The 25,881-nt window shown below is 40.7% G+C and overlaps 2 protein-coding genes and 1 pseudogene across 3 annotated transcripts; 1 reads left to right on the top strand and 2 right to left on the bottom strand.

The window, feature by feature from the left end:
• Positions 1-1,353: 1,353 nt before the first annotated feature.
• dhx30 (DEAH (Asp-Glu-Ala-His) box helicase 30) lies at positions 1,354-11,045 on the bottom strand. 2 transcript variants are annotated; one of them, XM_046041733.1, is made up of 19 exons: positions 10,843-11,045; positions 10,497-10,633; positions 10,296-10,406; positions 9,917-10,186; positions 9,679-9,828; positions 9,436-9,588; positions 8,684-9,145; positions 7,854-8,234; positions 7,647-7,725; positions 7,410-7,514; positions 7,127-7,302; positions 6,784-6,990; positions 6,597-6,678; positions 6,282-6,475; positions 6,008-6,167; positions 5,733-5,890; positions 2,357-2,460; positions 2,111-2,271; positions 1,354-2,019 (listed from the first exon to the last, which is right to left on the bottom strand). In XM_046041733.1, the coding sequence occupies exons 1-19, from the start codon at positions 11,012-11,014 to the stop codon at positions 1,760-1,762; spliced, it is 3,522 nt and encodes a 1,173-aa protein (XP_045897689.1). In that variant the 5' UTR covers positions 11,015-11,045; the 3' UTR covers positions 1,354-1,759. The 2 variants fall into 2 exon arrangements, with proteins under 2 accessions (XP_045897689.1, XP_045897690.1); XM_046041734.1 differs by having other exon boundaries at positions 2,135-2,271; positions 10,843-11,044.
• Positions 11,046-11,853: 808 nt separating this feature from the next.
• Positions 11,854-14,356, top strand: LOC123965169 (annotated as a pseudogene).
• On the bottom strand, positions 12,940-24,296 carry wrnip1 (WRN helicase interacting protein 1). The gene is made up of 7 exons (XM_046041735.1): positions 23,616-24,296; positions 22,182-22,376; positions 20,742-20,980; positions 19,354-19,574; positions 17,322-17,477; positions 15,083-15,162; positions 12,940-14,943 (listed from the first exon to the last, which is right to left on the bottom strand). Exons 1-7 carry the CDS (start codon positions 24,267-24,269, stop codon positions 14,662-14,664), a joined length of 1,827 nt encoding a protein of 608 aa, XP_045897691.1. The 5' UTR covers positions 24,270-24,296; the 3' UTR covers positions 12,940-14,661.
• Positions 24,297-25,881: the final 1,585 nt, after the last annotated feature.

The following is a 25,881-nucleotide window of genomic DNA, read 5'->3' as shown; positions in this document are numbered from 1 at the left end:
AAACAACAAAATATGTTACCATAATTATGCAGATGACACACAGATTTACATAACCATTTCACCAGGGGACTATGATCCCATACGGGTGCTGAGTAACTGTATTGAGCAGGTCAACGGCTGGATGTGCCAGAATTTTCTTCAACTGAACAAAGATAAAACTGACGTTATTGTTTTTGGAACCAGGGAGGAACGATTGAAAGTCAGCGCTTGACTTCACTCTGTAATGTTAAGAACCACAAATCAAGCCAGAAAGCTTGGTGTAGTCATGGACTCAGACCTGAATCTGAGGAGCCACATTAAGACAATTACAAAGTCAGCCTACTATCACCTGAAGAATATATCAAGGATTAAAGGACTTTGGTCTTGTCTCAGCAAGACCTGGAAAAACTTATCTATGCATTTATCTTCAGTTGACTCGACTACTGTAACAGTGTCCTTACAGGGCTCCCTAAGAAATCCATCAGACAGCTGCAGCTGATTCAGAACGCTGCTGCTCGAGTCCTCACTAAGACCAAAAAGGTGGATCACATCACTCCAGTTCTGAGGTCTTTACATTGGCTTCCTGTATGTCAAAGAATTGAGCTCAAAATCCTGCTGTTTATAAAGCACTAAATGGCTTAGGGCCAAAATACATTTATCTTCTGCTTCGTTAAGAACCATCCAGACCTCTCAGGTCGTCTGGGGCAGGTTTCTGTCCCCAGAGTCAAAACTAAACAAGGAGAAGCAGCGTTCAGTTTTTATGCTCCGTATATCTGGAACAAACTCCCAGATAACTGCAGGTCTGCTGAAACGGTCAGTTCTTTTAAATTAAGACTGAAGACTTTTCTTTTTACCATTGCTTTTAATTAAATATTTAAGATTTTTACCACTGCCTTTAACTAGTAGATTGATAACTTACACTGCAACTTTTTTTTTTTTTTAAATGTGTATTTTTTCAATTTCCCTATTTTGCTTTTAAACTTTTTTATATTTCCCTGTTGCTTTTATGTTTTATGTAAAGCACTTTGAATCACCTTGTTGTTGAAGTGCTATACAAATAAACTTGCCTTGCAAGGTCTATTTTAGAGTTAGTTGCATATTTCATGGAACATTAAATGTAACTATACACAGTAAATGGATACATTTTACACCGCAGATATTTAACCCCTTTTTTCCTCCCCCCTGCAGATTTTGCATTGAGACCCCTGAGGAAACTATGGAAGAAATACTGAGACGCCTGGCCTGCTTTCACACACAGTTTATGAAGGATTTTTCTTAAACAAAAGGCGCTTGAAAAAGTTGAACTATTTTCTTCTCTCACTTCCACTGATCTGCAGGTCATTACAAACAATAAAAAGGATCCAATCATTTTCCTCATGTTGGCATGTGAATATTTATTGTGATAAATTTGATATTACATACTGCAGGCAGTCTTTTTTTAAATGACCTTTGGCCAATGATCCTTTGTTTTTACTCGTTAAGAGTAAATTTTAAACTTCTGCTTTTCAGAAAGCAAATAACCATAAATAAACCACAGTCCAAAATCCAGATGAATGGATTTCCTCACACCACATGGAGGTTTATCATTTACCCCAAAGGTAACAGTAGCAGACAGCAGTCCACTGTGGATTTGTGCTCTTCAAGAGTCCTGAATATTTTAGCACATTAAGTACCGATTCATATTTAAAAAAAATAAACTCATACAAATGAAATCCCACCATCCTTTTTGGTTTCTCTGCACCAGCCAGCAGAACAAACATGTAAAAAGTGCTCAATGTCATCAGTCCACCTCACCGTCACTGTTATGGTTCTGAACAAAAGGGTTAGAGTCTGTATTGTTGAGCAACTGTACGAGTAAGGAGATGAGCTTTCCATCTTGAGAAGAGTTGGTGACTGCATTGCTTGGATTATTGAGGTTGCGGTACATCATGGTCTGAATTGAAGTGCGTAGCTCCCACAGCAGCTCCCAGGTCTCGACGGGCAACTCGCAGCGCACCAGAGAGCGTCCGGGAAGCGTCACTTCCACTCTGTCTCCGTTCACTGGGGGATGAGAGACAGGACAGAGATTTACTTATGAAAAGATGATTTACTGCAAGTTGCAAATCTAACAGGGTGAATATATTGTAGTTACTTTTTTTGGTAGTACATGTCCTACCCCTTTCTGTGATATCACAGTCTGTCAGCAGCAGCAAGGCGAGTGGATGGACTGCAGAGGAGTCTCTGATAAAAACATTCCCGCTGGACTTAACAGCGCTGAAGAAGGTCAACCAGCGACTAGGCAGCTCTTTTCCTCTGCAACACAAAAAGGAAGACAATAAGTTTACATACTTATTAAAGTAAATGTATGCTGTGGTTGAATTTTCCAGCATGTTCAAACCTGTTCACTGAGGAGCGGTGAAGCAGTACTGGCCCACTAAATGTGCGGAAAGTCATACTGTTGGGGCGAAAGCGTCCTCCTTTGGTCACAACACCTTTCTTCACCTGAGGAAGAAAAAAAAAAAATTAAAAAAAAAGTGTCTAATGTTCACATCTAAAATGACAATTATAACAAAATGGTATTTGCAAACAATAGACAATTAAAGACTCCACTACCACATCGGTCACAAAGTCCTAATTGAAGTTATTTAAGAGGCAGCCATGGTAAGATCTGGTCGAAGTCTCTAAATGTTAAGAAAAGGTGCTTCAGTGCTTCCTTTGTTACCTCTTTTAGCATAGTGTACACTCCTTTAAAGGAAAGGAGATAATGCCATCCCAAAATTCCTCGAGGCAGCAACATTTTACACCATGATGGATAAAGGACGTCGATCACCTGCTATTAAGCCTCCTCTTTTATGCCATAACTTGCTAATAACAAAAATTTAAGTCCATATGTGAGCTATGAACGTTATTACTCTTGTAAAATGATCAAATTGAGGACAATGTTGCAGCGTCAACATTATATGCTCAGTCTACAGTCAAAAAAAAGGCAAGGATCATGCTAGATAACCTGTTCAGTAAATGTAATGTATTATTTAAATAAATAACTGGACATCATGTTGATTACTGAGTGGGCGGGCGGGGGGAGCGAGTAAGCACTCTCAATGTGACAATCATTTTAATTATTTGGTGACCGGTACCCTATTCAGTCCCCTCCAGAAGTATTTGAACGGTAAGGCAAATTCCTTTGTATTTGTTGTTGTTCACTGAAGACATTTGGGTTTAAGATCAACAGTTTAGAATTTCAGCTTTTATTTCCTGGTATTCACAGCTAAAATGTGTTATAATAATTAGGACATATCCCATTTGTATTAGACCACAACAAAAGTAATGGAACAAATAATCTTAAATTTAATAACATTTAATATTTGGTGGCATAACCCTTGCTTGCAATAACTGCCTCAAGCCTGCAACAGCAAACTGTTGCATTCTTCATTTGTGAGGCTATTTCAGGCTTTTACTGCAGCTTCTTTCAGTTCTTGTTTGTTTTGGGGTGTTTCTATTGGGTTAAGGTCAGGTGATTGACTTGGCCAGTCTAAAACCTTCCACTTTTCCCCCCTGATGAAGTCCTTTGTTTTGTTGGCAGTGTGCTTTGGGTCATTGTCCTGCTGCTTGATAAGCTTCCACCCAATTAGTTTCAATGTATTTCTCCATAAATTGGCAGACAAAATGTTTCTGTACACTTCTGAATTCATTCTGCTGCTACCATCATCAGTTACGTCAATAAATATTAATGAGCCTGTTCCAGAAGCAACCATGCATGCCCAAGCCATGACATTACCTTCACCATGCTTCACAGATGAGCTTGTATGCTTCGGATCATAAGCAGTTCCTTTCTTTCTCCACACTTTGGCCTTTCCAGCACTTTGGTAGAGATTAATCTTTGTCTCAGTCCATTAGATTATGTTCTATAACTTTTGTGGCTCATCTCTGTACTTCTTTGCAAATTTCAGCGATGAGGATGAGCTTTGAGTTTCTGAACCTGACTGTTTTGATTCTTACGTTGAGAAGGATTAACATTACCTATCCCTTTGATGACGGGTAAGCATATTTATCTTATAAAAACCTTGTTTGCAGTGGTGCACTTAGTGCTTGGCTAACTGCGACCTTCTTGGCAAAAAAAACAAAATCTGCATCTCTGACGCTTTGTGTGCCAGTAAGATGTCATGAACTTTGACAAATTGACTGCCCCTTTAATAAAGGGTTTACTTTATGTAAAAGTTATTTTCTTGTGTAAAACACTTACAAATCGTAACTTTATAGACATGTAGGCTGTTCTCGGTGAACTCCTTTTGATAACTAACTTATTCTGATACATCTTCACCTCCATTCACAATTTGAAAAACATTATCTCTTGTGATGAGTAAATATGTTGTGACTATTTTATCATATTGTTCATAGGAACTAAGGAAATTCCAATCTGGTAAATGAGGAATGAGCAACGCTGTATACATGTAATATTGTTAACGTATCGATCCTTCCTCCACTCCTGCGTTTTAGAGCCAATCATGGTCCGCGTTGACACTCACTTATTTCTAGCTCCGCCCGATTAAAATGGAGGCTCTGCCTTTATTTACCCGTTGCCATGGTGAATCGTACCATCGGAGCTCCATTGATGATTGGTTCAACATACTCAGAGTTGACTGAACTAATTTTAAACACCTGTTCTGAAACCGGAAACTCTGAGTTTGACAGCTCAAAGTTCGTCAACCCAGAGTTTAGGTTTACACTCAGTTTGTTGAACCTGCTTTCTGAAGAAACATCTGTCAGTCACATCAGTGTTTCCCCCCCCGTACGTTCATATGTGGTGGCCCGCCACAATATCAACGCTGACCGCCACAGATTGATTTATCTGTTTTTTTTTTGTTTGTTTTTTTTACTAGGCCTATTTAAAATTGTATTTGATTGCAGAGCGCCGTAGCACATCCTCTCACTCGTCCCTCTCTCTCTCTTTAACACAGCTGCACACTGTCAATGTCAGAGACCCAGCTTAAAAAGTTATTAGCAAGCATGTAAGGAGCCTAGCTAATAAGGAGAGCTAATTTAATGTTAGAAACACTTGGGTTTGACACTAGCACGCTGTATATAGCTGGTAGTCAATATAGACTTCATGCAACCCCGCCCCCACCCCCGCCACAGTGTCATTCTGTGGGAAACACTGCACATGTTCCAATAGTTTTGCTCACTTGAAAAAATGGGTGGGTAGTATGTCCTGAGCTGTTTAACACATCTAGATGTGAATACCAGGAAATGATAGCTGAAATTCTCAACTCTTGTCTCATAGTCATCTTTTGATCTTAAACCCCAATGTCTTCAGTGAACAACAAAAAGGAATTTGCTTTACCGTTCTTTTGGAGGGGACTGTATGTCTTTTTGCAACCTTGGTAATGAAAAATTATTCACCGTTTCGTTTCATGCAGACCATCCAAAAACACGGTGGAAAAATTACTCCACGCACAGGGCAAAGCATCAAAGATGTGCTTTTTGTAGTCCATCATCAGAACATTGTAGTTTCACCATGGTAGGCCACTTCAAAACATCCACCGTTGCATAATTACATAGAGTAGAGTAAGTGCAGTTGGATTTTCTTAGCCTTGCAGTTGCCTTTTCCTGAGTTCTTATACATTCTCCTTCTTTCGTTGACCTCATGACGTTTTCCATTGTGGAAAAATGGTTAGGAGTAGTAGTTTTTTTAGTTTGAATGCAGCCTAAATATCACAAGAGCCCATATATAAACCTCAAGTAATATTTTAATGGACTCCTTTGTTGCCATGTACCTGAATGAGGTTGGGATAGAGTCCAGCCAGCAGTACAGCTTTAAGCAGCTCATCCTGGTTGCTGTGCTCGTTGTACAGAGAAGCGTGATGCTGGCACTCACTGGCACGAGACACCAGCTTGGCTTCGTGCAGGTTCTCGCTGAACTGAGACATGAGACCTGCAACATGATGGCACATTAAGAACACAAATTGTTTTATGAAAAGTAGTAAAAAGAAGACAAAATAAAAACAAATGTGTGATGAGTGTGATTTAGTGTGTATGTTTCAGAACTAACCACTGATGAATCGAAGGCCTGTCCTGGACAGAGTGTGTTTGTTCAGATATTCATCTCTGTCCTCTCTGTCCCCCTCCTGCTGAACTCTCCTCCAGCCCAACACAGCTCTGATAAACACCAAATAGTCGCTGTAGCTGGAGCCACTCAGAGCATCTTTCACCTGGACATACAGAACACAGATGACTGAATGCTTACTAATAAGTACATTGTTACACTTTATGCTGCGTTATTTTAAAACTACATGGATCAACAGGTGGGTGTTGAAACGGCTCACCTTGTTGACTAGTGTTCTGTTCTGCAGGCTGTTGTGAAAAGGGTCTCTGGTCAGACAAGCAGCTACAGACAACATGGGCAGAACACATCTGAACATGGTACTCAGGACGAGCACTTTGCCCAGACGAGGGTCACATGATATACAGGCAATGCGCTCTCCTAAAGGTGTCAGGGTTTCTGTCTTGTCCAAAACTCCTAGAGAAGGAAACATTGACGGCTTAGACATCAACTTTAAATGTTTAACAATTGATTAAATTTAGACACGATGGTGTGAACCTCACTAGCTAATCCATTACATTAGTTGTGAGTCACTCACCAATGTCTTGTAGATTTCGGACAGCATCTCTTACAGCTTCTAGCTCTGGACTGTCCAACACTTGGGATAAGAAATCTACAGCCTTCACACATACACACAAAATAAAAATATGGCATTCAATAACAGCAGGGAACCCCCCCCCCCAATAAAAATAAATACATAAATGATGCCATTGTTCTTTAAATACCTTGCAGTCAGGACTGTGGATTTTGGCTTGCACTACTAAACTTTCAAGTGGGGTGCGCAGGATCTCCGGCATCGGGAAGGGAGTCATGGATTCCAGCTGCTTTCGTGGGAACAGGTGGTAGGACTGTCCGGGCTGACATCGCCCTGCTCTCCCCTTTCTTTGAGTCACATTAGAATGAGATATCCAGACTGTGTCCAGACAGGAGACCTGGAACACCAAAAGGAAACAGATTAGATAGTTACTGATTTGCGCTCATTTCCCCATCAGAAAATACAACAAACCACAAGCATAGTTTTAGCAGATCTGAAATGGTTTACAATGAAACGGATACTTTGACACTAACCTTAGTCAGGGGGTCATAATTCTGTTCTTTGTGAGTTCCTGCATCCACCACATGGACAATGTCATCAATGGTGATTGAGGTCTCAGCAATGTTAGTAGTGAGGACGATCTTCCTCTGCCCCCCTTGGGGGCGCTGAAACACTGCCTGCTGGTCTGCTACTGATAAACTCGAGTGCACTAAAAGAGAGGGAAAGAAATCATAAATGCAACTGTAGAGAGAAATCCTATCTCTATACTTATAGGACAAACAACCAGTCTTTGTTAATTTCTCTGTACTCTCTTACATGGCAAGATCATCTGTGAGCCTGAGGAAAAGTGGGGCCTCGCCTCTAGTTTCTCTTGAACAGCCCGGATGTCCTGCCATCCAGGGAGGAAACACAACACTGCACCTGAAGCATGAGGGGAAAGATTATTAAACAATATGATTCAGGCCCATCGTCTTAAACAATGAAATAAAAGCATAATTTAAAAAAAAAAAAAAAAAAAAAAAAAAAGAAATGAAAAGGTAGTTTGTTAGTTACCTGGCTCACCACGTTTGTCAATATGCTCAATTACGTCGGCTACTAAATCAAGATCTGGTGTAACCTCATGTCTTCTTCCCTGTAAACAAGATAAAATACAAATTGTAGAAACCTATGCACACTACATACTGAAGTGGGATGAATGTGAAAGTAATGAAACACATGAAAAAAAAAAAAACTGACAAATCTGGCAGACTCGAGTTTCACCTTCTCGTCCGTCTCCTCTCTCTGGACTGACGGTGGGCGTCCCATCTCTCTCAGCACATCCTCCAGGTATCGGTCCTTCACTGGGTGCATGAACCCAGGTACTTTAACAATTGGGCATCCTCCAAAGTACTGGGCCAGCCTCCGATTGTCCCCGGTAGCGCTCATAAGCACCACTCTTAGGTCAGGGTTTTCGTTTAAGGTGGAGCGCAGCAGAGCCAGCAGCAGGTCCGTGTTAATGTCCCTCTCATGAACCTCATCCACCACCACATGGCTGATTCCCCTCAGGGACGGGTTCGACTGCAGCTTTCTGAGCAGGACGCCGACTGTGAGGAAGAGCAAGGCTCCTCCACTCTGCTCTGGTGGTCGGCTCTCAAGTCTCACCTGTGCACAGAAAAGAATGACTTACTTCTTGTACAAAACCTCCAAAAATATTCATAGATTTATCTACTAATGTGAATAACCGTAACAACCGCATAATAAAAAGACCGAACACATCTACAAGTAGAATTTTTATATGATAAGCAGTCACAATCTCTCTTCTTAAACTTTAATCAAATAACCTGGTTTATTAATTTAAATTCATCTTTTAAATCAAATAAAACACTATTGGTAGTTTGAACCAAATAGCATACAGTACAGCAAATTATATATTATATTTGGCCTGTTTATAAAAAAAAAAAAAAGGTTCTGCCATCTCTATTTGCATGCCACTACTTCTCAGATCAGAATAAAAGGGCTCCCTCTAGATGCTGTCACCAATTGTTGCAATAAAAAAAACAGTTATTGACAAAATATAAATAAATAAATAAATACAATAAACCTGCATCTACCTGATATCCCACAAAGTGTTTTAGAGCTGGGCCCATCTCATGAGCAACACGATGGGCCACGGACACAGCGCTGATCCGTCGAGGCTGGGTCACCAGGACGTTGCACTCGGCCCCCTTGCCCCCCCTTACACACTCCTCCAGCAGGAAGCGTGGGATCCGTGTCGTTTTTCCGCATCCCGTTTCACCAGCGATCACAACCACCCTGGAGGACTGCACTGACGAGACCACACGCTGACGGTGGCCATCGACTGGGAGCTCCACACTCATCCCAGGGTTTGCCCTCTCCCATTCATCTTGCAGGTGAGCGTTGAGCTGCCGGGCCTCCTGTTCAGACAGAGGCCTGTATGGCCTGCCCGTGATGGCGTCTGTCACCAAGTCCTCCTCATCCTCCTGGTTTACGGTCTGCTGTCCTCTCGTCTCTTCCTCCTCCCAAAGCTTCTGTACTTCTGTTGCCACTGGGTACTTATAAAGATAAGATGTTAGCTTTGATATTAAAAAAAGCCACGGCAAATGCCCGCTAAAGGCCGGGCTTGCAATCAGCGTTCCAATTCTTCCCAAAGGTGTTTACATGGGGTGGAGTTCAGGGGCCTGTGTAGGCCAGTCAAGCTGGAAACCCATTTATTTTTGGCCATAAAGATGAACAAGTTGTATGCTGTAGCTTTATATTGGTGCCACAAACCGAGCCCAGACAAAAAGTACACAGATTAAACTTTTATTTCAATCCATCTCTCTGACATGAGGTGAAGACTGACCTGTGAAAGGTAATCTCTCATGTGTTCCTGCAGGTACTCTGGGATTGCCAGAGTCAGGGGGCGTCTCTCTCGCTCTCCAGCCTCCCTCACCTTCTCCCGATGGTACTTTGCGTGAGTCAGCGGGTTATTGTCTTTATCCAGCATTTCCATCTCCTAGACCACGTGTGACATGATATACATTTCAACATAGCTCTAACATGCAGGTTAAAATAGGTATAGTGGTTTTCCACAAGATATCCTCACTTTCAGTTTGACGCAGGCAAGAGCCGCAGCTCTCTTCTCTGCCGTCACTCGGTTGCTCGCTGTGGCCGAGAATGTCATCTCCTCTGGCCAGTGCAGGGTCAGCTCACACTTCTTCAGCTTCCCTCCTGTTGTCCTGTACTGCATCAGCTCCTGTAATGATAAGCAAGTCACAGGTTTAGAAAACATGATGAGTTAAGAGTGCTTAGCCTTCCCTGGGCAAAGGATGAGAGCTACCAACCCTGACTCTGTTGGAAGATGTGGCCACCTGGATGACCCTGGTGAGGAGAGATTTAGGTTGAGGAAACAGGGAGAGAGCCTCAGACATGTTGGAGGGGTCTTCTTCGGGAAACAGCCATTTTTTTTGTTCATCTGCTTTCGCTGTAGACACGTGGACATTTTCTGTCTGAGAGTCGAACTCGTTTTCATAAAGAGCCGAATGAAGCCCTCCTCTCCCCCTGCCGGCTTTCCTCCTGGGAAGCTGATTATTTGGACCAATGACACCCATTTCCTGTACACAAAGAAAGAGGGGAAGGGGAGTGATAAGGAGCAAATATCACTACATAGGGGTAAGACAAAAATGAGTGTCTGCTTTCCAGTCTGACGTCACTGCAGCTTACTCGGAGCTTGAGACAAGCAGCAGCTGCAGCAAATCGCTCTGCATCGATCTTCTTGGAGGCATGACCCTCCTCTTCAATCTTGCAGGGCCACAGTAGTGTGACGGTGGCTTTCTACAGAAATAAAGTTAACAAAACTTAGTTCAGCTCTCAATGACATGGCGTGTCCAGAAAACCCTATATCATTGTGAAATTTGTTCTGACCTTGACACCCTCATGTTCCGTGCAGCTGTACTGGATGAACTGGGACAGGTCGTTCACTCCCAGTGAACGGGAGATGGTGTTATTCAAGAGACCTTTAGGATCTGGAAACTCCTTCAAGAGGTTTGGGCTCACGTTACCTAAACAGTAACAACAGAGGCCAGGCACACAGCAAGGCCAACGATATTTTATTTCCACTCTTACCTTAGGCATTAAGACCCAGAGGTACAAGCATGAATGGCATGTTTTAACCACAGACTGTATTAACACGATGGATGCCCTTGAGTTTTAGCGCTGCTGCGAGCCGTCACCTGTTAGCTAATTTTTGCTAACGGCCATTTTCACTCACCTCGTTTAACCTGGGAATATGATGTATCGTGTTCCTGAAAGCTTCTTGCTTTTGTCCGATACCACCGCATTTCTCTTCCCCAGTTGGACGCTGTTTTGCCTCCTGTATGTACACATTTGGCAATATTGCATAGGGCTCTGAGCCGCACGAGTAAAACACCGGGTAGCGCCATCTTTAAACTACAATTTCTTCTTCTGGCAGTGCGCTGAAGTCGTGTGCTCACAGCGACACTGTTGGCATAAGTGTAAATTATTCTTAAATAAATCAATCTTTTTTTTTTATAGTCTATGGTACTTAGTAAGCACTATTGAAACTAATGCCTTAAAATAACATAAATTAATATTTAATTCTGCTATTCATTTCTCCTTAATTTACACAACAATATGGAATATTTGTCAAGTTCCTTAATTGTAAATATATGGTTTTAATAAGCTGTATTTTTTTCCTAAAAGACAAAAACTAAACCCCTTAAAAATACATTCATTTCAAAAGCTCTTAATTAACATGCAAAGTAGATTTTTATGGGGCTTATAATTTTGAAATGTTTGACAAATCTCTCGATTATCAATTTTTTTTAAATGAAGTTATTCAAGTGCTGCGCCGGACTGGCGACCTGTCCAGGGTGTACCCCGCCTTTCGCCCGATGTAAACTGGGATTGGCTTCAGCCCCCTGCGACGCTGTTCGCAGGATAAGCGGTTGACGATGGATGGATGGATGGTTATTCAAGCGGTTCATAAAAGACAAAAACATAACCCCATAAAAACACCTTAATTTCAAAAACTGTTAACAAATTACGTAGATTTTAAGGGGTACCAGACTCCCCTTAATTGACACATGAATTGAGAACATTTGTCATATCCCTCAATAATGAATTTGCCGGGTTTTCTTTTGTTAACTTTTATTAATATATTCATTAAGTTCTCAGGGGCAAACCCCTTAAAACATTTACATTTCAGAGGATTTTCATTTACGAACATGTTCCTTTAGTTATGAAAATCTTGATTATCAATTTGAGTTGTTTTTTTTTAACATGTATTAATATATTTTCAGTATACACGTTTTTAAAAGGCAAAAACTAAACCCATTAAAACACCCTTATTGCCAAAAATAGTTTATGGGATACTTTCCTTTCCTCTTTCATTAATTTACCCATGAGGACATGTGTTTTGCTAAGGGATCCAGAAATAAATGGCCCATCAGAAAAACCAAACTGCCTTAACCATCATTTACAAACCCCCCTTAAATTGCATGTTTATTTAAAAGATTCTGTCTTAATTAGTGCTGTTATAAGAAATTGTGCAGTTCCCGTTCTAAAAACCTGGAAAAAAGTCTTAAAATGTAGAAGCATAGTTATTTTAAGTCCTGTTTAGAAAAATAATCTTTGGTAGAGCCTCAACAACTGTAGGATTGCCACAGTCTTTTACCCACAATTGGTGTGGATAAAATGTGACAGTGTGTATTGCCTTGCAATCGCAATGTTGATACACAGCAGCCACCTGGAAAATGTAAGGAAATCTCCCAGGCTGTGACTGGTGTTGGTTGGAGTGCTTCCCATAAATAGCACTGTGCGATGAGCCAGTTCTTCTGGATGAAGAGATGGAACTGGTGCTTGTCCTCCTCCTGGCTGTTACAACCGGTGAGTTCACATAAAACATTACTTTACTTTTTTTAAGTCAATTTGAAGCAATCTTTTATTTGACTTGGGAGAAAGTCACATACATTCTCACTGTAATAAAGTGTCTGGGTGTGGTGTACCCAGCTACCAGCCCAACACCAGCCGTGTGGTGAACGGGGAAGAAGCCCTTCCATACAGCTGGCCATGGCAGGTTTCTTTGGAGTCGTTCTTTCCCACTTGTGGAGGAACACTTATCGCTCCCAACTGGGTCTTGACTGCTGCACACTGCATCACATGAGGAAAAGTTTATTTGTGGATAAACAGTTGTTATAAAACTAAAATAAATGGCATGTTGGGTTCAAGAATGAAAAAATAAATAACAAAGTGGTGTTTCTAGCAGCAGTCACATTACATTTCTAGGTTTTTTGACCTAGTCGCTTCCTTATGTAAAGTTATTAAAGATATTAACCTTTAAAATGTGTTAACAAGACATATAGTTTTTTATTTTCCAATTCAGATTTCACACGTACAGGGTGGTTCTTGCTGAGCATGACATGAACAAGGAGGAGGGACCTGAACAGTCCATAATGGTGGCAAAAATGTTCATCCATCCCAAATGGAACGATAACTGTGTGTCTTGTGGGTAGGTTGTCATCAACATAACCACTCCAGCTCTGTGGTAGATTATTAAGAAACACAGTAAATATGTCTTTGAAAAAGGTGCCAAGCCTGAGAATTTCTGTTGAACAGCAGCTGAGTAAATAGAAGTTTTGTAAATGTAAATGAATACACCATCTACACAGTTAAGTACTCTCTAAGCAATTTAAACTATATAATTATTGACATGTGGACATTTTGTGTGTTCATCCTGTTATGTAGGAATGACATTGCCCTACTTAAGCTGGAGAAAAGTGCTGTTATCAATGACAAAGTTCAGCTGGCTTGCCTGCCACAGAATGGTGTTTCTCTTGCCCACAACCAGCCCTGCCATGTCACAGGCTGGGGTCGTCTCTACTCTAAGACCTGCCACCCAGTCTGCTAACACTCAGCTCATGAGGGGTGTAGTGCACCTTTGTGCAAATCAAAATATGTCATTGCTCTGACACCTGCAGAAATGTATCAAATATTATTTAAGTGACCAGTTGCTCTTTTGTGATTTTCTCTTTAGCTAGTGGTCCTTTGGCAACTACACTACAGCAGGCCCTACTGCCTGTGGTGGATCACAGTGTCTGTGGTCAAAGTGACTGGTGGGGTAGCTCAGCAAAGACAACAATGGTCTGTGCAGGAGGAGAGAGCAAGTCAGCATGCCATGTGAGGAACAACACAAACAACGGCATGCTTTGTGTGAAACAAACACTGTTCTGAATTGCTCTAATATCTTCCATTGTCTTTCAGGGCGACTCTGGAGGCCCTCTGAACTGTAAGGGCAGCGATGGTAAGTGGTATGTACAAGGAGTGACAAGTTTTGTTGACGGACGGGGCTGTAATACCCCTCGGAAGCCCACAGTCTTTACCCGGGTGGCCAGTTTCATCCCCTGGATCAGTGCGGTGAGGGAAGCCACATAAATAGCAATACGCAATCACTTTACATGACGACATAGTGAATATCTGCTATGTATGAAGTGTAGAGGCTTAATCCTGTGTTTTTTCCCTTCAGACCATGGCCCAAAACTGAAGACATTTCCACAACTGAAGAAGTGGCTGATCAATAAACTGTGTTAATGACATTTTCATACTATATTTCTCTTGTATTTAATCAAACATATATACAGATAACAACATAAAGAAACAAACATTTTAATCAGGTTAAACAATGCTGGAAAAAAAGGACAGAACAAAGAAACAAAAACATATTTAACACTATAAAAAATGAAAGATCTATTATGGAAATACAAAGACATACTGTGTATATTTATTATACATTTTTTGTTATTAATTTGAATGGACTGGAATGGACTTTATTATGAACATATCTAGAAGTAAATTAAGTGTATATGGTTTGTTTATCTTTTATAAAGTACTCAAAAACAGACTAAAGTAAAATTGTTAAGAAATTTGAACAGAACATGATGGTTGACTTTGGATTAGCAGCTACAGTACATAAAATGTACTTTTTATCCCAACAACTGATCATCGGACAAGATTGTTTTCATTCACCCGCCTTGGTTTTCAACACGCTGCAGCAAGTCATTACAACAGATCGTCATGGCTCTGAAGGAGTCCAGGTGAAGAAGTCGATTCCCTGCAGCTCGTCAGGTAAGTACTCCTGCTCTACTGGGCCGCTGAAGGCTGGATTGTATTTGTAGCCTTTAGCATAGCCCACTTCTTTCATCAGCCTGGTGGGGGCGTTGCGAAGGTGTAAGGGGACAGGCGGTAGGGGACCTTTGTGGTTCCTCAAACAGGCCTTCACGTTAGCATAGGCCTTGTAGATCTGCACAGACTTGGGTGCTCTTGCCAGATAAACCGCACACTGAGCCAGGATCACCTGTTGGGCCATGGATGAAAGAAAGGAGGGCAACAGAGGTAAAGACACCGGGAATTATTGTAAGATTGGCTGGAGATCAGGTTGATCTGTCACGGTTAAAGACTCAAAAACTCATCACTGATTGCTCAGGTAAGCATACCTCACATTCAGGCATCCCGATGAAGTGACAGGCTTGGAAGGCGGACACAGCCTGAGGAAGAGCCGAGGGATCTGCCATACCTGAGAGAGACAACATGAGACGGAGGCCATCCGATCAGACTACATTAAAAGATACGCTGTCCGCTGCATTTCAGCGGAGTAATATTTTCTTTCCTGAAATAGCACTAGCTGTCCATGGTCTCATATAGTGTTCCCATACAGTTTAATGGTTATGTGTGGGGGGTGCTACCCTGCCAGAGCGACTCCGGACAAGGCTCGGTGTGTGCATGTATTTATGTAGGTTTAATTGTTTTTATGGTGGGTTTTTATCGTTGTCTTTTCAGGACGTTAACAGCAACAGTATTTTATCTGGCCTTCCTCTGGCTCATCATTACCAGTCAATGGCACGCAAATGGACTTTGTGTACAACCAGCACCGCCATTCACCATCAACCCAGACAGACTCACCTACTCATGGGATCACCTGTTGGAGCTAAACAGCCTTCAGCCGGATTCAGCACACGTATCCATCCAAACCAATAAAATACCTCAAGAATTATTTTGGGAACAAAACGGAAGTGTATTCGAAGGAAAAGAGGTTCCAGTGGAGGGATACGCAACAGACTAAGGAGGAGAGGCAGCCGGCTATCTCTACCTGAGATAACCCTGTCAAACGTGAGATCGCTATGGAATAAGACTGAGGAACCTTCATCACTCGTCAGGCACAATTGGGATTATCGGCAAACCAGCCTGTTCTGTTTTACAGAAACATGGCTCTCTGAGGATACAGACTTTCAACTAGATGGTTTTAACATCATTTGCTTTGACAGAGATGCATGGAAGTCAATTGGGGGCGGGCTCTGCATGGCTGTCAACAGCAAGTGGGCAACAAACATTTCAGTGAGAGAGACATGGAGCTGTAAGCATTATAAGCTGCTGACTGTGTCCTTCAGACCTCACTACTTACCCCGAGAGTTTTCTCAGATCACTGTCATTTTAGTGTATGTACCAGGGCCCGATTTTAATCTAGCTGCAAAACACATAGCTGACAGTTACAACAGAGCTGTCAGTCAGACTGGAGAACAACCAGTGCTTCAACTGGTGGACACCAACCATTTACCCAACCTAGAGCAATATGTCACAACTCCCACCAGACTGAAGACCATACTGGCATCACAAATGCCTTCATCTCAAAATCACAATCCATTTTACTTCTGCCAAGATATAGATCACAACTTAAAACAGGTGAACCCAAAATCCATCAGAGTCTGGAATAAAGAAACATCTGAAAATGTAAGGTTTTTTTCTGAAATGAGACTGGGGAATGTCTTTTTAAGGACTGTGGTGAGGACTCACATGCCCTTAAATATGTACCTACCTCTTACATTTTATTCTGTGAGGACACCCACCAAGCAAATAACTATTTACCCAAACAATAAAAAATGGGTTACAAAGGACATGAAAATCTTCCTGGGCCAGATAAAAAAAGCTTTTCTGAAAGGAGACAAGCTCAGGGTGAGAGAGCTGGAGAAGGAGTTCAGGATGAAGGACAAGCTGGCTAAGATACAAGATAGAACAAGGTAGATCAGAAACTAACCTCTGAAAATGCGAAGGAGGCATGGCAGCGCTTAAACACCATAATGGGCAGAGCTCCCAAACAGATCCCACCCTTTGCAGAGCAGTTAAACAGTTTCTTCACCCTGTTCAACAGTGGCAGCACTCAAATCACCTTGAACTGCCCAACCCCCAGATCCTCCCTCCAAGCCAGGTAATCTGGTAACCTCCTTCCTACAAAGGGTCCACCCACATAAGGCCGCAAGCCCTGACAGGCTCAGAGGCAGGGTGCTCAAAGAATGCTCCACTCTGCTAGGTGGAGTTCTCACAAGGTTGTTCCAGCACCTCCTGGATTCCGCCTGTGTTCCCAAACCATCTTATCTAAACTGTACAACCGCTCTGTGATCAGGAAGGCCACCCTGGTCACAGAGGACCCCTCTCGCCCCCTCCACCACTCTTTCCAGTTACTGCCATCAGGCAGATGATATAAAGTTCCACTGACCTGGAAAAACATTTACAAGAAATCTCTCATACCATCTGCAATAATCACTCTGAACAACCAAAAATAGACATTGCACAGCTGCCGTTTTTATTAAGTGGTGAGGCCACTTGCCAGCTACATACTGAAAGATAACAATACAGTAAATGACCAAAAGTAATGATGATAAAATTAATCATTTCACTTACCCACATCCTCACTGGCAAAGCGGACCAGCCTGCGGGCCACATAGAGAGGATCCTCACCGCCCTCCAGCATGCGGCCCAGCCAGTAGAGAGACGCATTCTCATTGGAGCCTCTCATAGACTTATGTAACGCCGAGATACAGTTGTAATGCTCTTCACCTTTGAGTAACACACACAAACAAACACAAATACATCAATACATGTGGCAAGAGAAGGAGACGTGTCATTCTTCAGGTGGCATTTTCACAATGGTCTGAAGAAACGCACAAAGAAACAAAAGAACAATCAGATCAGACCATTTACAGCAATAATGAATCCATTAAAGTCATTAGTCAAGCTGAGGCAGAGTTTCATGACCCTGTAAAGGGAACAGTAAATCTCAGTCTTTTGGGACAGCTGGTGTGTTATGTAACAGGGGAGTGTAGAGGACAGATGAAGTTAGAGAGGATGAAAGAGTGAATGGGAGTTATCCATAGTGTGGGAAAGTGTAAATGATTGGAATGGCTGAAACTACAGCATGCTGATGTTGTAATTAGGAGAAAGATTAAATAACATTGATCTTATACATTAGTTAGCTATTGCATTTAAGAAAATACCAAATTATAGTGTTTTCTTCTTTTATGGATGTACAGCATAGCAATCTTTAGCACAGTCATAGTTTTATATATCATTTTGTAAGGACACTGGGGCTCTACTTAAATGTGTGTACTATAATACACACACAAACACACACACACACACACACACAAAACACACATGTGGCACTCCTAACCAACCATGAGCACAGCTATAAACACCCCCAGGTTATAAGCATTGTTGAGTTTTTTAAATTTTTTTTACTTTTATAATTCAATGCATTTCACGTGAAAGCCCTGTGACAGAACAGCGATCACAGTTTCTGGGAAGTAATATGATACGGCTGTTAAGTTCAAAAGTTCAAGTTATTTAGATGTTTAAAGTAAAGATACTGATGGCAGGTGTTCTACTGAAACAGTTTGGATTTAAAAATGTGGATTTGTGAAATATGTAGCACTGTGTTAATGTGCAGAAATATTTGTCTGGCACACGCCCCCTTTAATAATCCTAAAAGGCGCTTCTTGATTCTGTTGAAACCATCTTTGTACCAGGCCTACTATTGCATGAATCCTTTTAAAATGGGCTTTGTCAGTGTTTTATAAATTACAGATGGCCATTAACTTAATACATCCAGGCGTATTTGAACAAGCCTGTGTTCCAATCTGTCATCGCAAGTACAAATTTTTAAATATACAAAACTGTAAACATCACAGTAAAAATATAAAACCCGGGTAGGGCTGGGCAATGTGGCCAAAAATGTTATCACGATAAAAACATTTCGTATCATTTGATATCGATAATTATCATGATATGTCAAATCATTATTTCTTTCAAGTTTAAAGGCAGAATTTTGCTGCTGAGTGAAAACTGAAGAAACCAGATGGTTAAATGATTAAATTTTCTTTATGGTCAGAATGTGACAAACACTTGATTCCAAACAGTGGATCACTTCACAAGTCTGAGGTATCTTTTTCAACAAAATAAATATTTTTATAGAAAAATTAAGTGCTAATTGGTTTGTGATTCAAATGAATTAAAGCAAATATTTAATGATGATATATTGAACATTTATTATATTGTTATTGAGGAAAATTATATTGCGATAATTATCATTATTGTTTAATTGCCGAGCCCTAAACCGTCATATTGGGTATTTGAGCAATACATTTCGAGATAAAGTTGGAACAAAAAAATATTTTGCACCTTCTTATCAAAGAGAAAGCTGGTAATCGGGAACCAAATTAAAAAGTTAAAATTTCCCTGTCCTCATCAGGAACACTTAAATAATAACAGAAAAGAACCGTGGTAAAGTGCTTTACTACAAATATATTATAAGTTACTGGGTGCTTTGGTAAATCCAAGGTGCCCTGAAGTTGCACCTCAGATCATTGGGATTCACAGGGGTTACTTTGGTTAGTAACAACTGCAACATTGACAAAATAAGCCCATCTGGCCTTACCAGCTTTATCGTAGAGAATATGGGACCTCTGAAGACCTTCCTTGATGTGCTCCTCCGTCACCAGTATTTCCCGAGAACCATCTTGTCCTAATGACTTGGGCCGGGACAAGCTCACCTGAGCCTGAACAGCAAGCTGCAGACCATTGAGTCCTGCTCTTGCGTCACCATCACAAAGGTAGGCTATGGTGTTCAGAGCTTTTTGTTCAATGAAAATCTTTGGCCTAGGAAAATGGTAACATATATCGGATACATTGTATCAGTGTCAATACTTTTAAATATATTCTTCCTTTTGTAGCAGCATATTACACAATTGTTCTAGGAATCCACCAAGGAAATTTGAATTTTACATTAGATGTGCCAAAGACTTCACCATCCTCATCTCAAATTGTCTTTGCTGATGAGACTTCACTGATTTTTAGCTCCTGAAAACCCAAAGTACCTCACAGGGCGATAGAATTCAACCCACAGGCGACTCTCTTTAGGTATGCACAGGGAGCATCATCAATATCCTTCGTGCCTGCCTTAATGCTTGCACTCTCCTCAAGTGTAACAAAAAAAAAAAAAAAAAAAAAAAAAAAACACAACACAAAAAACAAACAAATTAGTGTGTAGGAAAAGGTACATTAGACTTGTTTTCCCATCACCATATAACAGTTAACAATTTCAAATGTATATTCAATTTCATGTATAAATAATATACAGTCGGCAGTTTATTAGATACACCTGGTTAGAACTAATGCAGTCTAATAATCAGTCCTGCAATAAACAAATCCTACCTTCATGAAGGTTTAAATGTTGAAACAGTTCTGGAGAGCTGTTGGAGGCTGTAGTTTGTGTTGCTGTTGAATTGTATTGCGCTATTCAGAGAGGTGTTTCTTTTATCTACCCTACCCTAACTGATAATAATAGTGGGTAAGACCACAACCACATACTTAAAAGAGGTTTGATGCTTTTGCACTTTTATGATGTTTATAAAAGTGCATGATAATGTACACTTAAAGGTGGGGTATACCATTCTGGAGAAATCCAATAACATGACAAGTTAGCTAAGTATAAGTTTAAGTATATCCTAAATAATACATATGACACAGATATTTGATTATATCTGTGGGGTTCATCATCACATACCAGACGTTAACACTTGTCTCACTGTCTCCAACTCATTTGCTAATTCTACTCTTTCAGCCTATCAGGCCAGATCAGAGCTGGGGGGATTGCTCTTGCTCCAATCACAACCAGTATACTCCTCATATATATTATCCAACTGAAGGATAAGCCAGGAACAGAAGAGAACAAGCCTCCCACTCAACCAAAGGATTTTGAGCTGCAGGGTGACACCTGTTCATGATGAAGGACACTAAGGGCTCGATCTCCAGGGGAGCACTTACTCGTGTCCATCTGATTGGTCTTCATCTTTGGGATTTGCTGGATCTCGTCCCAGGACTCTGATCCCCAACGTGGCCACGGCCCTGTCCAGGATCGAGCCCATCGCCTCCACAGAGAGCTTCTCCAGAACCAGCACCCTGCACCTGCTCAGCAGGGCGGCATTCACCTGGAAGGACGGATTTTCTGTGGTTGCCCCGATCAGAGTGACCGTCCCGCACTCCACGTGAGGAAGGAAGGTGTCCTACAGACACACATACATAGACAGAGAGAAAAGGAGACAGAAAACAGTGACCATCTATGAAATGACAAGATAGTAAGTACTTGTTTGACTATTATCATTACTCTTGGTTCTTTGTTTTATTTGCCTACGATGCTGAAAGTAACTGACAACAGTAGCATTCCTACGTCTTTTCATGCTTTCATTCTTTTCAGCTCATTAAGCATGACTGAGCATCCTTGCTAGCTGACATAGGGATTTACTGTCATGTAGCACAAGATTACACACAGTCTAAGAATTAAAGTTAAAAAGTTAAAGTGTAGGAAGTTAGAAAGTTAAAGTGTAGGAAGCATACAAACCCTGAATGAGCTGCTGTATGTGTTGGCAATTTAACTTTTAAATGAGCACATTCTCATGATAGTTGTTAATGACCCAGCATGTAACCCCTTATAACTAGGGATGCACCGATCCGATACTGATATCGGCCCGATACTGACTCAAATAGCTGGATTGGGTATCGGTGAAAAGGGGGCCGATCTATTCAGTTCAATTACACGCGTACTACATGATGAGTCAGCAGTGCGCCGGTAGACCCGAACATTTTGCTAGGATGGCTACATAGCTTTTTGTTTTACAAAGTTAAGAAGCAATGTTTAAGTTAAGCCTTACATGTGTGATTCTCTTTCACTTTCTCATAGTGAGGAATACAGCTTATCGGATGGGTACTCAGCATCGGCCGATACCCAAAGCCCAGGTATTGGTATCAGTATCAGGACTGAAAAAGTGGGCTCAGTACATTCCTACTTAGAACCACAACTTGTAATTTTCTACACTTTTTAAAATTTTTTTTACCTTTGGACAGAGCCAGGCTAGCTGTTTCCCTCGGTTTCCAGTCTTTATGCTAAGCTAACCATAAGCTAATCTAACCATCTCTTGGCTGTAGCTTCATATTTAACTGACAGACATGAGAGGTATCGATCATCTTATGTAACCCCCAACAATAAAGCGAATAAGCATATTTCCCAAAATGGCGAACTATTCCTTCAACCTATTTGACACAGAAATTGAAGAAAAATATGAATGCAAGCTTAATAATAATAATAAACTGTATTATTAAAAACCATTTTTTTCATTCTGCCGCAATAGTTATTTTAAATACTGGCTGGAATTTGGAGTTGCATCTCACAATCCAAACACATCAGAGAACATCTTTCTGACTCAACACCTGCTGGGATTTGTTGAAGCGGTGAATTTCATCAATGAACAGGATGGTCTTCCTCTTGCACAGTCGGAGCTCATTCTGCGCCTGCTTAATCACCTCCCGGACTTCATTGGTGGACGTGCTGGTGGCGGACAGAGTGACAAAACGAGCTGTTCCCTTCTTTTTACTGGTGCTAGCAATTATGTGAGCTAGAGTGGTCTGAAAGACAACAAAACATAGAAATGATTTAGATTACTTTTAAAAACAAAACAAATTTTTGCTATGCCTTCTGGAATCTAAACTCCAAAACCATCATTACCACACATCAACAAAAACATTTCCTTCTTATCAATGTGGAGAGTATGTTAATAATTATTAACACCTATGTGGCATCTTTGATCTCCAGTTTTTGATCTTCCTGGTCATATAATACACCTCCCTTTACTCGTAAATCTAGTCTTCCGCAAATCCTTCTGACAAGCTCCAAAAATAAGGCCTCAATTGTGAAACCTGAACACTGCAAGACAACTGACAGACGGAGTTAAAGAGGCAAAGTGTAACTGAAGCATGGTGACAACGTCTGAGCATGGCGAGCTGCTGTATGACAATCCAACCCAGTAGGTTGACATACCAGGGAAGTCATTAACATGCTGTATTCAGGTTGCTTACTCTTTCAACTCTCATTTTATCAAATGCAGTAGAGAAAAGAAATCAATGCTAATAAGTGAAAATGCAGTATCTTAAGTTTTAGTTAAAGAATAAACAGTAAGTTATGTGTTTTAAGTTATGTGAATTAGCTGAAGAAACAGGATACCGTTTAGCACTACTACTGCTTGTAGGAACTACTGGCTACTTAGTGGTGAACTAATTAGATAGATAACTGACAGCAATATTTATCATTAATTAACTGTTGAAGTAATTTATCAAGAAAAAAGAAAGCAAGAAGAAAGAAAAAACATTCACTGGTTGCTGCTTCTCCTCTCAAGTTTGTAAATGAAATATCTTTTGCTTTTGAACTGTTAGAGGGACGCTCATCATTAAAGATGTCATGATGGACATTTTCTAAAACTATTTCCTAACATTTGACAGATTAAATAATCGATCATTCCATTAAAATAAAGACAATGCCAATAATCTATGTTGCAAGCAAATTACATTTTCTCTATTTATGTCATTCCGTAGACCAAGTGACGAATCGATAACACAATCAGCAGATTAACCGATGATGGAAATAATAAGTTACGGCTGTTACAGGATCAATTTAGTCAGTTTATATATATATATAACTGACTAAATTGAAGATAATTATTTACCTACCTACTTATTCATAGAGTGTAGTGTTTTTTTAATAAGCAAGGAGTATATGTAATTTTAAGATTTAAATTGTTTTTAAAGCAGTAGGCTGTTGTAAAACAGAGAGGGAAGTAATTGAGGGTAGGGGGTGCTTCATCACCACACCTTTCCGCATCCAGGTGGCCCCCAGAGGATCAGGGATGGTATTTCCTGGGAGTCCAGCAGTGACCGGAAGAGTGTCTGCTGGCCTACAACTTTACTTTGACCGAAGTATTCCTCCAGTGTGTTTGGTCTCAGTATCTCAGCCAAAGGCTTGTCTATTGTTAGCAGCGTCCGTGGCGACACATCATTTGATGACTTCAAAGTCTGTCCGTTTGATCCTGTGGGTTGGCTCTTTAGATTCTCAGTACCTGCTGGTCCAGCTTCTGCCTCGCTCAGCAAGTTCATTTTACCTCCCTTGTTGACAGCAGCGGCAGCAGTTTGTTTACTTGAAAACATCCCGCCTCGTTCACTTTGAACTGAAACTTTACTCTTATTGGCCTGAAATAGAGAAAATACCGAAGATGAAGGCGTCCCAGCCACGCAGGAGGAGCTGGCCAGATTTTTGTTGACACTGGGACTGGGTGGTTCAGCTTCGGCGCTGATGCGGGTTTTCTTTAAAGGAGGCTCGCTCTCGTTCATTGTGGACTGACTGCTGTCGCTTTTCATCAGACACGCGTCGAGGTGTCCGTTAATTGTAGCAGGTTTAAAGTCTTTAAAACAAACGGGACATTGCACCGAGTCCGGTGCTGTGACGCTAGATGTCATGTCGCTCGCCATGTTGATTCCCGCTAAACTTTTGACCTTTAATCACGTGACCAAACACTGTTGGGAGATTAACACTAACGTTAACCAGAGAAAGTTGTTTTTGCCTAAACGTTATTGCGAAACGCAACGTTTGTTAGTTGAATATAATATTTACTATTTATTTTATATCAATAGTTTGTTAATTATTTTTTTTAGTGGACTTCCTTTCATTTCTTCGCTGTCTGTGTGCATTCGCGTGCTGATGAAATAGTCCGAAATTAGCAAATTTCTGGTCTAGCTTATGGTTTTCGGAACAAACACCAGTCCAACGTTACATAAGGATGGACACCCCGGAGTGGGAGAGGAGTCGTTTTTGTTTAAACCTTTTGGAGTATAAGTCTTGCTAAAGTTGCAAATAAACTGTGTGACTGTAACGCACTGTGTTTAATGGGGGTCAAGGAATACTATTTTTCCTTTTAGTACCTGAATGCAGCAACTTTAACAGGCCTGGAGCATAGAGGACCCTTAGACTGTGTAAAAAAAAAAGACAAAAGGGAGGACCTCTGGGTTCTTGCAAATAATAAAGCTATTCAAGTTTGTTCATAATAAAAAAATACATTTATAGTGATAGAACACCTAACAAATGAACAATTTAACCAAACAATAAATCAAATTTTAAAGCATTAATTGATATGTGATTGGCTAGATTACCAATCAGGTCAGGGGTGGTCCTGTAGCATGATACCAAACTTACAAATACTCTGTCCATTTTAGTAAAAATATAGTATAATCAAGGAAATGTACTTAAAAGTTAAGGTACTCAATGCAGAAACGTGTTTCCTTCGACTGCTGAGCTGATGATACAAGGGGGGCAACTTTTTGAGCTATGTTGTTGGTGGCAAGTCTGACTATGTTTTGAACGGATAGGGGGGGGGGGGGGGGGTGGAGGAGTGGTGGGGGAAGGGGATTACAGTAGAAATCTTTAATCATTAGAATTGACGGCAACATTTCCCAGCACCATTGCTCTAAAAGTTGCTCTGTGTATCATCAGCTTTATACTATTATATCATTAGATTATTATTACTCCTTCATTCATGTAAAATAATTATTGAGGTGGAGCTAATTTTAATTATTTTGTTTAAGACTGCAACTAATGATTATTTTAATTATGGATTCATCTGCTGCTTAATTTGTAAAATATCTAGTAACAGCTGTCAAATAATTGTACTGATGTTAAAGGTTCTGTATATCCCTTTGAAATGTCTTGGAGTAGAAGTATAAAGTGGCATGAGAAGAAAATACTATAGTACAAGTATTGTTGAAAGCGGAGAGATTTACATTTATTCATTTAGCTGCTATATATGTCAGAGGTCGCACACCTCTGGAGCAACTAGAGGTTAAGTGTCTTGCTAAGGGACACAATGGTGGATCGCCACCACCACCCATATTGTAATATGAATTGAAATGATAAGGTCCTTATTATGGATGCTCTTTTATTACCTAATCTTGAGGGAGTTATGTGCTTGTGTGTTGCATATACCTATGTGTTTAATCAAATTACTACACAGCAAACCTAGTATTACAGAATATTACAAATTGCGCTGAGAGTGTGAAGAACGGGGGTAAAAGGCTAGAAGCTTAAATT

The sequence above is a fragment of the Micropterus dolomieu genome, unplaced genomic scaffold (genome assembly GCF_021292245.1).
Source record: "Micropterus dolomieu isolate WLL.071019.BEF.003 ecotype Adirondacks unplaced genomic scaffold, ASM2129224v1 contig_8782, whole genome shotgun sequence".
NCBI classification, from domain to species: Eukaryota; Metazoa; Chordata; class Actinopteri; order Centrarchiformes; family Centrarchidae; genus Micropterus; species Micropterus dolomieu.
The sequence above is the reverse complement of the archived record's forward strand: the minus strand, read 5'-3'. Positions and strand labels throughout refer to the sequence as shown.

Excerpts from the sequence above, each read along its gene's own strand:
- wrnip1 (XM_046041735.1), bottom strand. The coding sequence starts at position 24,269 with ATGGCGAGCGACATGACATCTAGCGTCACAGCACCGGACTCGGTGCAA. Across the intron at positions 17,478-19,353 it reads TATTCTCTACGATAAAGCTG|GTGAAGAGCATTACAACTGT; the intron begins GTAAGGCCAGAT and ends TGTTACTCAAAG. Across the intron at positions 14,944-15,082 it reads TCGGGATGCCTGAATGTGAG|GTGATCCTGGCTCAGTGTGC; the intron begins GTATGCTTACCT and ends ATGGCCCAACAG.
- dhx30 (XM_046041733.1), bottom strand. The coding sequence starts at position 11,014 with ATGGCGCTACCCGGTGTTTTACTCGTGCGGCTCAGAGCCCTATGCAAT. Across the intron at positions 10,407-10,496 it reads CGGAACATGAGGGTGTCAAG|AAAGCCACCGTCACACTACT; the intron begins GTCAGAACAAAT and ends TTATTTCTGTAG. Across the intron at positions 8,235-8,683 it reads AACACTTTGTGGGATATCAG|GTGAGACTTGAGAGCCGACC; the intron begins GTAGATGCAGGT and ends TTCTGTGCACAG.